General features: G+C 36.1%; 1 protein-coding gene across 3 annotated transcripts in view; it reads right to left on the bottom strand.

The window, feature by feature from the left end:
* Nucleotides 1-11,303: 11,303 nt before the first annotated feature.
* Nucleotides 11,304-15,248, bottom strand: part of LOC115918398 (ankyrin repeat and death domain-containing protein 1A-like) — a 45,340-nt gene continuing 41,395 nt past the window's right edge. For all 3 annotated transcript variants that reach the window (XM_030976695.1, XM_030976694.1, XM_030976696.1), the window contains one exon: nt 11,304-13,012. In XM_030976695.1, the coding sequence (XP_030832555.1) occupies nt 12,948-13,012 (65 nt within the window). In that variant the 3' untranslated portion in view covers nt 11,304-12,947. The remainder of the gene's footprint in view (nt 13,013-15,248) is intronic.

Raw genomic sequence — 15,248 nt, 5'->3', positions numbered from 1 at the left:
TGGACTCATGGGGTTGTTTCAAAAAGATCCTTAGTCAAACTTAGGTCTAAGTTGGACTTAAAAAATTATGGAGAGCCATTTGTAGTCTTAAAATGAAATATATTCAAAAGCGAAAATTGAAGTATTTTTTAGACTTTTTATACATTCAAAAACATAAAATCCCCTTGATAATAAAAAATATGTATGATTTGAATCAATATTTTGTGCCTTTTACAATAACTTTTACAAAATATGTTCGTAGATGCCAACGGATTTCCATAATTGTTAAGTCCAACTTAGAGATAAGTGCAACTAAGTATCTTTGTGAAATACGCCCCTGGTAAATTGAAGCCCTCGATCTTAAATTCTTGCTAGTCCTTCTCATGCCATACGCATCGTATAGAAAAAAAAAGGAAATGTATAAACGTTAATTAGGAATGATGGGTTGACCATTTGATTAATAAGGATAATTGTGTGCTGAGAGTTTGGAACCATACAAATTAAACAAGTGGCCGAAATTGCTGAAAATGGCAAACGGATGGACACAGATATGGGTATAAGGGACCACATACACAATATGATGTGGCATCGAAATTTAGTCCACGTTCACCTATATCTGGTCATTTTTTTTGTCCTTTTCAAGATATTCTTCTACATAAAGATAAAATAAATACAAAAATTAAAAAAATAATGGTCATCTTCACCAGTCCCCGTCTTCGCAGACCTTTACATTCGGGATTGTTTTTCATTGTTTTCATTACACTTTATATGATTTTAATCGCACGATTGATTTCCCGCATGACTGATCAATGTTAACATTGAGGGTTTGGACAGGGGATACCTTATTGACTGTGACACACTGAATATTTTATAACTTGACAACACCGCCGCCGCCCAGTGCTGAGGGATGCGGTGTATGTGAACGCCACTTGTACTCACTGAACTTCTCCGTGTTGTTGCCCCTGTATCTGACTGTCAAAGGATTCACAATTGATTCTTCCATCATTCCTTGATGTGATCCTACTTCGGTCGACCTCACACCCTTGAATCAATAGTCGAGCAGGGGAAGAACCTTCCGTGTAAGTTGGGAGGGCAGTGTGCAAATGAAATGATTGTATCATGCTCAGCGAACAGGGGCAGGAAAACGTCTTTTTTCCATTCACGGTCTATTTATATCCACCATTCCTTTTCCCAAACAGCTTTTCACATCAAGCAAGCCATCCTTTAAGGAACATCATATAGATATTTCTGAAATGTGATCGTGATGATGAGTTTACTTTCGCTGATTGACTCGTCCCCGCGTACCGTGCTTAGTGTCATGTTTGTATCAACCTATTTCATTCAGCCTTTGACAGTGTTAAAAATAGACCATAATTCAAAGAACTGAGTTCGATTAACCGGTCGAGCAGAGGGAACGTCGGTGACGTATTTTGAATCAACCTTTCATTTTTTGTCAGCTTCCTTTTGTACCTGGTTGGTCGCCTAAAGGAACGGAAGATCGAATAGCAAGAGTGTGCTATACAATCAGTGTACCGCCAACTGAACCACAACAACCTTTTATGATCTTGTAACTATAACAGACGCAGATTTTCATCCAAATTATTGGAAGAAAGCTATGAATTGTACAGTATTTTATTTTTCAAAGATCGAATTATTAGATATCAAAGACAATGAAGTATATAAATTAGCGAGAGAAATAAAGTGGTTATAATATGGAAATTGCGATGACCGTGATGATGCTAATAATAAGGACGATGATGATGATGATGATGTTGACGCTGATCATGATGACGAGAATGATGAGGACACCGATGATGATAACGTTCATGAAGACGATGATGGTGGATGGTGATATTAACAAGGAAATTGGTAATGGGTTGCTGCTGAGTTCCACAGTCATCATCATCATCTCCAACGTCGTCGTTGCAGTCGTCACCAACCACGACATTTTTAGAATGAAACAATTAAGAGGCTTGCTCTCTCTTTCCCCTCTCTATTCTCGTTTCCTCTTCCTTCTTTCTTTATATCTATCTCTCTCTCTCTCTCTTCCTTTCCTTGTCCACCTCCCCTTTTCTCTGTTTGTATCTTTTTTATTAATCTGATCTTCAGGTTTCCCACGTGAAGGATCACAATCAAACACTTAACCTTGTCATTATTTATATTCAGATCTTTATTTACCCAATACAATTCGTAATTTGCGCAAACATTGGCAAAGGTCGTTTAACAGATTCCACAAAGGAAAATGTATATCAATTTAGTTCGGTCACGTAAATGTCATTTCCAAGAGGTTTGTATTATCAATTAATGTGTAATTAAGTTAGTATGGTAATGTAATTATAGCGAAGCGTCCAGTAGCAGAAAGTTCCATGAATACTGAACTTCGAGTAGAAGTCTCAAGACCTGTAGATCAATGCATGCGCGTTGAAAGGACGGAGCAGGGGGGGGGGGGGGGGGTCACTTGCTATGTTTTCTGTTGTATGGCTCTATATCAGTATCATGCTGTTATGTAGTAGAAAATCGTGAACCCAGCATGATTCAATAGACCAGTTCACGGTTAGTACATTACTGCAATGACTCCAAATATCCACAGATCTTCAAAACATGAAGAGGTCCCGCTTTGTACATTTTAAAATAATCACTCCTACAGCGATGGAGGTGCTACATAAATAGCCTTTGTTTCCCCTTTTCAAAGAATACTTCCACCTGTGTATAATGGAGTGCATACATGAATAATGATTACATAACTTTCATGAGCACGTATCCAGTATTTCGTCTCCGTGTATTTCACATTTTGTTCTGCAATGACCTTTATCTGCTCATGCTCAGACTGCAACCGTGAACTGGCTTATTGGCCATTAGTTTGAATCCATGAATGTCCCTACAAGATTGCAAGACCTGATGTTTCCATAAAAGCTGATAATAATAATTATAAAAAGATCGATTTATATAGCGCTTAGTAGGGAATACCGTATCTAAGCTCTTTATAGATATCACACCCCCCCCCCCCCTCAGTGTTATTTAGGGTAGGCGTATGCTTGTTCCCTTCCTTAGAAAGCACCCCCCCCCCTCCCTCTATCTTCGGTGTGAGAGTCAATACCGGACTTTGTCGCGCGAAAAAGTACCCCATTACCAGAAATTTTGGGAACACGCATACGGTCCCGCGACCCCGGAATGTGGGGGGGGGGGTATTTTTACCCCGGTCATCGGATTCATTCGCGCACATTTTTCTTGTTTTACTGTAAACAAAAAAGTAGTCTATTCGTAATGGATTGATAACTTCAAACACTCAAAATATAGATTACTCCTATTGACTATGAAATCAACATTTCAGAATAACTTCTTCCAAATTGCAGTGGCCTATAAACCATTACTCTTTACATCATATATTCTTCTCGCACACCTGCAGTCGGGATGGATGCTTCATCTTAAGTTGTAACTTCAGGCCACGATGCTGACAGTTTCCTTTCTCCATTTCCAAGGAAAAATATCGCTAAAAACAAGGTTCAATGTCTTTGAGATGTTTTTGTTATTTCATATTACGTTATTGAGTCATTACCACGGATCAATGTGACACGCGACACTTATTAGATTGTGGTTTGTTCTCGCGTTCCTTATTGCGTTTTTGAATATATCTGGCGTCCATTTGAACTCGTCTCAAGCCGATATCATTCATTTCTAAGATAATCGTTTAGCCGCAAGCTTATAGATAGTCATGGCCTTTAGAAGGATTTCATATCGATTTGATTTCAAGATTGTATGAATCACAATTATAGACAAAATTGTATGTTTCATATTTGAGGAAATATTGAGAGGATGTTGATAAAAGGGAAGGAGATGGAGAGAGCTGGTGAGAAGAGGGTGAATTATTTGTATTGTTATACGCCAGTCTCACCTTAAGATCGACACCTCACCGACTTGACTTGGGTATAAACCGGAAATCGCTAATCCCACTTTGGTGATCCTTATATAATATTGGAAGGCTTTGAGTGTGATACAAATATATATTGGTAGAGCTATATCTACAATATTGGACGAGTCGAAGGCGAGCCCAATATTGTCACGGCGAGAGTAATATTATTCTTTTATCACACAAAAACAAAGACAAACAATGTTATTATTATTATTATCTATATCAGGCTGACTAGCGAAATAACAAAATTTGACTTACCTCAGTAAATATGGCTTTGTTTTCGTGTGATATCGATATCAATTTGTTGAAGTTCCCGGATGACTGGTCAATACGAAAACAATATTGATCAGTCCTCAGGGTACTGCGCTAAAGATATTAAATACACTGATTTACTGTACCACTTGGAAGCCTTATATAGATAATAGTCAAATATACTGTCTACTTTCTTTGTATCATTGTCTCAATACTCTCTGATCCATATATTTGAGCATATTTACAAAACACTGAAAAAAAAAGATGATGCTGATGCTGATGATGAAGCTCATTGTTATTTTATTTGACGAAGAAACTACATCATTATTTGTTAATCAATGAACAGGCATAGATAACGCAACCACAAGAAGGCCGGGGCAGAAAATGAGACCCTACAAACTGAAATGACTCTATTGTACAATTCAATTTCGCTTTTTCCCCTTTGCCAAAAGTCAAATCACTTTTTTCTTCCATGGGTAAGTATACATACATGTTTTTGAATGTCGTTTGATTGGCATTGCATGGCCGCAGTAGCTCGAATCGCTATGAAGAAAACACATACATAACACATAGCAAAAGAGTGTTAAGAAAGAAGTTGAGCACGGTTTCAAGTGAAGGTACTATGATGGAGAATGATTTTTCAATTCAAAGGTTTGGCGAACCTCAACTCAGCTCCATATAGGAATTAGGAGCACGGGGGTTTGAAGCGAACCCCCCTCCCCCTCCCTGCTCTCAAAACATTAATTTTTGTGTTATTTGATTCAAGTTATTTACAACAAAAAAGGCAAACATTTGAGGACTACCTGCCAGCTATTTTTGTTGGTAGTACATTCGTTCCCTGGTGGCTGGCAGAGAGTAAAAGCTTGTACGAGCCTCCTTTTTTTGCCTTTTTTTCTAGATTTCTTCGTAAATCAGCATTCTAACTTTCGGAGAAAGAAGTTCGCAAAAAAATGTACTCTACCGTTAAACAGGGCGCAACTTTGATCTGTAGAAACATGGCGCACAATACCGTTCAGGTCACGTGCACGGCATGCATGCCTTCTCGTCCCTGTACCTTCATTGGATAGAAAAATCGCCTCTTTTATGATTTCACGAGGTTCTCCTGGGATGATAATCCTCCTACGAGCTTCACCTCTCCTATACGTACACGTACCTTCTTTCAAACTCTAAATGGCGTAACGATACCGTTTTTTTTCGCCATTACTGTCGGGTCTTGGACCCGTGTATACCCCGCACAGTAATAAGATCCTATATATTTCTTCTCACACGCTCACTTCAGAATTCAGTTCAGCCAAAACCCCAACCCTCCCCGAGGTATAGATATCGATATGTTATTGAAAAAGTTTCTTTTCTTTTTTTTTGAGTAATATTTTCGACAAAGAGTGTATCTAATTTCACGATTAGATTTTGGACGATTGAATCTTGACCAAAAAAAAGATTGAAAGGTCTTTCGTTGGTCGCGCTAAAGTGATTTATTGGCATGGTTCTGCGTGACATCTTTTTGGATTTATCTGCTTAATAGCATAAACTCCGTGTAACGCTAGTCCACTGGGGGCTTTGCATCAGAAAATTCATCGCTGAATTACGCTTTTACCCTAGTTACAGGACTATTACCTACTCAAATTCTTATGCAAATGTTTCATTTTAAAACGCTTTTTCATCGAAGTCTTTAACCAAGTATTGGGGAGTATTATTTTATCCCCCAAGGCATGCATATCGTTGATATCCAGGCTTTAATACTCTCCTTGCATATACGGTACATAACTCTTTCGAATGTTTTGGTTTCGTATGAAAATGAAAACTTTTGCCATAAATGAGATTCCCCCCCCCCCCCAACGGACATCTGTAAAAGCATTTTACTAAAACATTAAGGCTTGAATCAACCAGGGAGTTGTGTTTTCCCATTAATGTCCCTAATTGAATGATAAATCTTTCACGATGACTCAATTAATGTTCCCAAGGTATATCCATCAAGTAAATTCGCAGAATAATTAAGCCAATTGTTTACAAAAAAAGGATGAGAAAGTAATCGCCATCAAACAATTGAGAGGAAATCATCTGCTCCACGTTCCCTTTGTGAATTACCATGTGATGGTTTAACATAACAAATGGCAAAACATTTGCTTTACAAATCTGTTTTTATTTATTTTTTTATTTCTAATAATAAGTACGTTTTTATGTAGAATTTACTGACATCACTGTCTTTAAACATATGTATTGAAAATACTGAATTAAAAAAAAGGGGAAAACCGTGAACTGAAAAGTTCATGATGTTTTATATCTTTCTCTGTACCATGTGCTAATTCTTTGTAAACCTCTGACGTTTATGAAAATTATATATTGTGCTCTGAGAGCGAAAATATGTATAAATAAACATATAAACATAAATTAAAATGTGATATTACCTGGGAAATATGCAGAGGTGTATAGGAAACTATCCCTTTCCATTGTAACAGAAGCCTCATGAATATGCTCATTTAAAGAACATTTATGTGTATCAGGTGTTGTTATGATTATTGTGAGTAAAATTAAATAAGCTTAAGAGGACAAAAACTGAGTCGGAGATCGGCTTTGTATTTCTTCATAATCATGCTTAAGTTTATGACATTCCACTTTGCTTTTACTGTCAGCCTAAACATGTTACATACTGTTATGCAAGCATCTATTCTTCTAGGCTGCTTGAGAAATACCTACACGTTCTAAATGTCATATCCTATTTTCTATTATGATCAACGTTACACTTCGTAGAACACGTTGCACGTATTATACTCTGAATGACATTGAACTAGATGGAGGTCACTTTAAAGCTCATGAGAGATCGCACGGTTGTCATTAGGTAATTAAGTACTTGTTCTTAATGAAACAAGATTTTCGCGACATCCGCTCGTAAAAAATGTCAAGGATTTATTAGCATTGTATTCTCTCGCGTTCGTCTTTTCCACTTAATACCCTTCACGTAAAATACCTTTTTAAAGATATATTGTATGCTAAAAATGCATTTCTTTTGTATTTGGTCTTCAATACTTCATACGTTTTTATCCTCCTGGAATCGTTATGGAAACTCTCTCTCTCTCTCTCTGCCTCTCTCTCTCTCTCTCTCTCTCTCTCTCTTTATAGCCCTAACGCCCCCTTTTCGTTTTCTCCTCTCCGTTTCCTTGCAATTTTCCCTGCAGTTTTTTTGAAACATTTTTTCTCCCAATTCTTCACATTCCTGTTATGTTATCTTCCTCTCTCTCTCTCTCTCTCTCTCTTTCTCTCTCTCTCTCTCTCTCTCTCTCTCTCTCTCTCTCTCTCGTTATCTCTTTCCCTCCCTATCCCATCTATCACTTCCTGTTTCATCCTCAATCTCCCATTTTATTCATCTTTGATATATACCCCTCTATCTTATTCGTCCTCTCCTTCTATTCATCATTCTCTCTGTGTGTCCCACAAGGGAGCTCTTTCTAGAACATCCTCATTTATTTTCTTCCAAATAGCGATTAAGTTCTGATTTCACCCACTCTCTCGAAACCCCAGCCTTATCCTAGCTTCGCAGTTGGCCACATGTTATTTCTATGTGCAACTGTGGCAGATAGAATAATAATAATTATGAGTTCGAAGGAAAATCGACGATTCGAGTTACATAGGCGAACAAACCCATGGGGCGTCAGCTGTCTGTATGATTTCTTCCACCGTATTTGCTCATGCTCTCTTGATGTCTTCATCGTCTGTAGCAGTCATGCATTTTATAATTCAAGCTCTCAGGTTTTGCGTCAACATTTCTGATTCGAGGTCTTAGAAATATGTCACCGCATGTACACAGGGATCGAGCGGAAGTCACACAGGCCGTGAGAAAGTTATTACGAGAAGTAGTGCAGGATGTGCTTGTCGGACAATTTTGTAGGTTTTTCCAGGAACTAAGAAATGAGAAAATGTAGGACTGGGCCCTAAGGATTTAAAAAGTATAATAATATATATTGATATAGTCGACGATTTTGCGGTAGGACTGTGTATGTTTAAACCCTGCGGTAAATTTTAAAATAACATCAACTGCTATTAATTGTTTTTTAAATGCTGACCAAATGTAACTTGGTAAACTGTTGGTGATCAAAATATCTGGGTTGGTTCATAGGAACATAGATAGCAGACACAATAGTTTCATTTTCACTGAAAACTGAAAATTAATTTTACAATCATTGTAGAATCTTTCCCCTCAGCAAAGTTCTCTTTGGTGCTGATAAGGAAAAAAGTTGAAATAGAATTATAACTCAACAATTATGCATTGTGGAGGAAAAGAACAATTCTCTGTAAAAGATCAAAGATCCTCTATAGGAGAAGATGCTGGAGTTCCCTCACAAATAAGCCGAGATTCATAACTGTTCATCTGCTTCCAAGAAAGCTATTTTGTCCTTGTTCACTTTTTTTAATGAATTCAGCTTACACGAGAGAAGAAACGAAAATTCTAGTTGAAGAAATTTTAATGGAAAAGTGCACATGTGTGAAAATATTCCTCAATAACCATGATGTGCGAATTGGGAATTAGAATAAACTGATGAGAATTACAATGTCCGAAATTATTAGGTCAGAGATGTTTACAGTTATGCAAAAGAAGACAAATGTCTATCTCGTCTGAATTTGGACTGATTTATGAAAACTCTTGGGATTTCATAAGAGTGTCCAATATCCTACATCTATATTGGGTAGAAATCAAATTAGAACAATTTTTTTGAAATTCAATATTCTGATTTATTCACACGTTCTTGGTTTGTGCCTATTCGGGTCTCCATTTCTCACTTTATTCGGACAGAAAAATCAATAAATTAATATCAAAATCATATTAAAACATACACATCGGTTTTGAAACGACATAATAATCAACTATTAAGACACATCTCTTAACAAATTTCCAGTCTGTCTCATAAAACCGTATAACTCACAAGTACATAACAATATTTGACTGTAGACATTATTAAAACAGAAATAATTCCACTTAATAATGCTTTTATCACGTTTATTCTCTTACGTTACATAATAAGCAAAAAAATAAGGTAATATATGAACCTACTTTACATATAAATATTTGACTTTAATAATATATAGCGCACAACTTTCAAACATTGATGAATACTTTTTCATTAGATAACTTTAACGTGGATAAGAACAAGTATCATACTATTTTCGTTAATATGCACAGTGATTTTGAGTCCACATGTCAAAGCCTGACTCCTGGAATCCATTAGGCTGGTTTCAACGATGTCAGAGAAAGTTTCATCAAATTAATATCCAAAAAATGAAAAAGAACTAATCAGAACAAACACCTATGAAATGGGACAATTAAATGATATTGCACAACAGTTATGAGGTAAAATACCGAAACCATTACTTCATTCATCACATTAATGCTTGATTTAAAATTAGTATAACAATTGTACCTACACAATGTCATCAGACGTACGTGTATGAATAATAATGATTTAGATAGATTTCTTCAGTCCCAAATTAAGGAAATATAAACCGAAATACATGTATAACACAGTTTAGTTTTCCCGCACACATCAATCAACCGAATTGATTTAGGTACATCATAGTAGGTCCTTCAGTTGCAATAATACGTTTGATATTAAAGATAAACTTGAGTTCTGGTAAAAAAAAGAAAATGAATTCTCACAGAATCTAACGAAACTTACACTGAATGTTCAAGATTACAAATAAATGTCATGTGCCGAACAATTTTGGAAGAAAATGTATACTGGCTGAGTAATGAGCATAGAAAGATAAGGAAATCAGGGTAGTACTAGCCCCGACACCATGTGTGTTGTCCCATATACATCTTTCTGTGTAAGTGATTGTTACTTTACCAAGACTCTGCTAAATTTATGATGATTTTAATGACTCCAGAACCTTGCATTACACACCATTACTTACATGTTATATGATCAACTTTTCTGATCCATTCCACACCTTTTCTTTCACAATGCAATCGCATTACCAGAACTCAAGTTTATCTTTAAGGAGAATATAGATCGATCTTTTCAATTTTGTTTTTGTGACTTTTATATTTGTACGTGCGATTTGCTCATATAAATTGCTCATACAGATTTGAAAACACTTCTACTTTGTATTTCATTTTCAGACTGACGCCAAGCATGCAATCTTCTAGAGTGACCAATTTATTTGATAAGATGGAAGACGAGATGACCTGCTTTAATACTGACCCCTCTGATCGGTCATTCGATGACCAAAGGCAATTCTCATATCGGATTCTAGAAAGCTTTTGGTTACATGTACATAGTGATGTTGTGTTTTGTTTTTTAAATAACTTTTTCACCGTTTGTTTGGTTTTATTTGAAATTTTATACTCATATCTCAAAAACACAATACTGATGTAAATAGAACAATATTTAAAAATTGCTAAAGTGATACATTATTTGAGTGTTGTATTAAATGGGTAAACAATAAGAAGAAAAAACAATAGATTATGCTGCAAAAATTCGTTTGTTATACAATTCAGGAACTTAGTGATATCTTTCTAAATGTTATTGTAATGTTATCATGAGACATTTATTATTGCTAGCAAGGTTGATTTCACAAGAAAATATTGGCAAGGCGGGGAAAATCCCTCTCGACCGTTATCCCTGTGACTTGACATATATCTTCTCTCGAATGACCAAAGGACCTGCTTTTTACTGAAGTTGATATGGCAAACAATAATTCTTTTTTTTTTTTAATACAAGGCAACGATACCTTTGAGTAAGTTCTTTTCAAGATATGGAGTTTTCATTGTGTCCTTGAACATTTTCTAATACTTGGTGAATATTGTAAGGAATAACATTGTATTCACACCCGACCATCTCAAACAAATAAACACACACACACACACACGCACACCTTTTCCCTACAAAATGTAATGGTTAATAGCCAATCCAAGCGCCATTTCTGCATTCTGTAGGAATTGCAATAGTCTGTCCAAATATGAAACTAGCATGTAAATTGGATTCGGTGTCCATTGTGTTACATGCGTGTTTGTATGATTTCTACATTATATTAGGGGACAGTCGGTGACAATTTTGAATCGAATTTACTTTTGAATTTGAACAAGGACGCTGTATTTTGACAGCGTGTTGCCTTTCATCTCCATTTTCAAACACATATATGGCGCTCGTCGTAATAACATTTCGCAACACAACTCATGCCTTCTTTTGACGGTGACATAATCAAGAAAGAAAGACAGGGTTATTGTCTTCTTTAGATATCAGTGTTTCCCTGGGGATTCCGATGAGGCCGATCCCTACTTCTGTATGGAATACAATCCCCTCTCTGGCTAACGACCTCTAGCACTCTGCTTCCTATCCTTTCTTATTTGCGGTTGTTTATTATCTGTTTTCAAAAAATTCTTCTTTGGTACATTCCGCACAATTGACATGGTTGTGCATTAAATACAATAAAGAAGTAATGCTACATGCGCTTCGACATAACACAATGTTGTTTGAATATACGGTTTTATTTCGTAAACAATATTACCCTAAACCCAACATAATAATTAACATTTTTCTTTGAGCTTTCCAGTTAGAATATACATTGCGTCCCAGGAAAAAAATAACCCAAAACAAACGGATGTTGTGAAAAAACAATGAGCTGTATGAATATGATCACAGATCCCTTACTTTTCATGAATTAGAAGTAATATGCTTGCAATGGAACATTGATGATATTAATCGATACATGGTTCACCGAACTACATCGTTTTGAAAATGACATGGCAAAATCCATTTATGCCGAATTCGGGTGACACAGTGAACAAAGTTAAAGACGTTAGAATCGCACATAAAAAACCCTAACATGATGGATTCTTAAATAGTTTTCATCTTTTTCTTGTAATAACGACGACAATATAATTGGAATCATCATAAAAATTGAAATAAAGGATAGTGGAGAAATATTTTCGATGGTTAGGGTAAAGCTGTAAATGTTGCACTTAAATGGGTCTGCAATTGCCATGAAGAGTGATTTAAGCATTTATGATAACTGCAAACTTTTTCAAGATCAAGGCAGACCGTCTGGAAATATCTCCAAAATAATCAAAATAAAGGGGCACCTTACATTGATGATGGGGGAAGGTATGGTCCAATGGGCACATAAGCCAGAAAAAAATCGTGATAATTTTAGGTCATTTTCATCTCATAATTGGCACCATTTTCAATCAGTACATGTGCACTTTTTCATCGACCGAGGGCTATTTATTTTGGGAAAATATGAGCTTATACGTCCCTGTAATCCTGGAAATGGGTTAATTTTCCCTGTTTTAGGTAGTTGATTTAATTTAAATGCACATCGTCACACAATGGAAATCTTGGATAATCATCTTTTAAAGTTTACATTTCCCCAACGCCGTGTCCGCCTGCAACACTAAGGTTTTTACTGTGTGACATAAATGGATTTTGACATTTTAAAAACAATGTTGCTCGCTGAAATTCGTATGGATAAAAGCAATCATAGTACTGATTGAAAGCATATTATTTCTACTTTATACAATTTATACAGCTAATACTTATCTCACAATGGCCGTTTATTTTCGGGATTAGCTTTTTCCCTGGAGCGCAAAATACTTGCGACGAAATAAATGGCCAGCAGTACATTGTATCTTGTCTCTCTATGAGTTCTGTTTACATTCTCAATATATCGGGCATAATTCTTCCTATGGCCCACTTTACCAATATTCTCCTTCAGTTTTTCATCAGTTTTTCATTTGATAACAACACGTGTACATCATCTTTCTGATCGAATTTGAAGAACCTCGTCACGTTGACATCGGTAAAAGGAAACATTGTCAAGAAAGCGAGCAATTGGATCCATTCGCCTCTGCTCTTTTATTCTCCTTGGCTCGAATTTGTTCTGAAGGATATAAAGATGACAAGAATATATAAAAAAAAACTTGAATAACACAAAATAGGCATAAGAATAGTAATAAAGGTAAATCGCGTAACACATAAAGTAGATGGCATTCTGGGGTCGAGGACGTTCATTCGTTGTTGTAATAGTTCCATTGCCGGATAGGATGATAGTGAGAAATCAAAGAAACCAATTTGACAGTTTGTCGGTACCATCAGATCTGATTTGTCATTCCATTTTGACCTGGGTACATTATTTGTCCAGGGTTTCTAAGAGCAGTGGTTAGCCCTCAACCAAGAGTCGGCACAATGTCTGCAGAGGTTGACATTTTACATGTTATACGGGTCTCTTCGTGGCCTTATTAACCGATATTGCGTATATAGCGTGGCACAGTTTATGAAACCCACTTTTGTGGAGGAGCCAACGAAGTGTCGTTATTGATTTGGTGGTGTGATACACATATATAAAAGCAATCGAGACTTCGAAGTATCCATTACCTCACAAGCAGGGCAGCATATTTATTTGATTTAAAGTATTATATCATAAAATATATAGGCCTATATTGCGTAAATGGTGCACAAACTTAATAAATGCAGAAGAAGCTTTAGCATTGGGGTATCCCATAACGTGGTCAATCGACCCAGCTAAAGCTGTGATTAATTTGTTTCTTTACCGTTAACAGCGATCCTCGGACTGACATTTCTAGAGCGATGGTCTCAATTTATTTATTTTCAACGTGACATAGCATACAGTGTCTTCGTAATTTATACACATTTGATAAGTACGTATCAACAAAAATGTTTCGCCTTATCCAACTTATGTGTGTACATTCGGGCGAACTTACAATTCGGTATTCATGGTTAAAAAAGGTACATGTATGTGCTTTTCACTTATACCTTACTTGCGTCATTCCCATCTCGGATGACTGAGATTCTTCATTTAAATCCTGCAAAATATCTATCTTGCTAAGTTTTTGTTTATGTATACATGCATGTATGGCTATACTGGATGTACTGGCATGTGATGTTAAGAATTCATTGTAGAAATATAAGAACGCCTGGAAACGTGCCGTTTCTCCGGTGTGTTTTCTTCGAGGAACAGCGTTATCTATCGGTGCTTGGGTACTTGAAATATATCTTAAGTCTTGTAAGCTTTATATTGCTAATTGTTTGAATCAGTAATAAATAGACTTTCATTACAGGAAAGTTGTCAACTTTTATCTACTTTTCTTTCAAGTTTTTCATGTTTAAACTGTTGTTTGTAAACTTATCTCTTATCATCTTCATAATTTCACAGTTTCCTTTGACGCAGTGAGCATTAATCAACTGATATATGGACAATAATTTTGGCTTTCCTAGCTGCCATCATCATAACCATAATATAATGCAAATAAGGGATCCGGTAACTTTGTCTTAGATCCTTTAAAAAATGATTTAGCTCATGCTGCAATGATAATTATAAACCTTTAGGTCAGTCGGGAACCCCTTGACTTTTACAAGCCGATCGCCTGTCTGATTATAAAGATATTTATGATTGAAAATCGAAATTAAATTTTGCGTTTGCTAAACGGTTTTCATAACACTATAGTCTATTGGGGATAACGAGTATTGTAAAACCAGTCACTCAAAGGTTTTTACTTTTTGAGGCACTCCTTGATCATTTTGAAGCACAATTTGTGTAGGGCTTCAATATAACACCATATAACAGACACCGACAACACGTAAGACCGTGCATCTCAGAGTTAACATTGTTAAACGATCCCTTTAAGTTGACTTCATTGCAAATCTTGGCAAAAGGACCACAAGATAAAACTAAGAGCCGATTATGAATACAACCTTTAAACAAAATAGGCCGTCTAAGTTGGTCACATTTATCAGAATGCATTATACAGCAAGAGTTGTGAAAAAATATTATTATTCATGATTTTCGATGAGCGTGGGATAACCACTGAAGAAAATAATGTAGTTAAAGGAACCTGGGATTATCGCCAAATCATCACTTCTCACATAACGACAGCTAATAGAAGGGCAGAATTAAAGTAAAGAAATACATCTATTTTGAAATGGTTTTTAAAGAATACGTGATGAAAATCACAAAGAGATCCGTACAAAATTGCTTTCCATATTTCCAGACTTCTCCTTTCCATATTCACTTCATGCCGCCCACGAGGACTGATCCTCAGCTTGCAAGTCGTAATAGCTCTTGCCCTCACACCACTTTGTGCTTTTTGTTCGTTATT

The sequence above is a fragment of the Strongylocentrotus purpuratus genome, unplaced genomic scaffold (assembly GCF_000002235.5).
Source record: "Strongylocentrotus purpuratus isolate Spur 01 unplaced genomic scaffold, Spur_5.0 spur5_scaffold_9, whole genome shotgun sequence".
NCBI lineage: Eukaryota > Metazoa > Echinodermata > Echinoidea > Camarodonta > Strongylocentrotidae > Strongylocentrotus > Strongylocentrotus purpuratus.
This window is presented reverse-complemented; position numbering and strand designations above follow the sequence as displayed.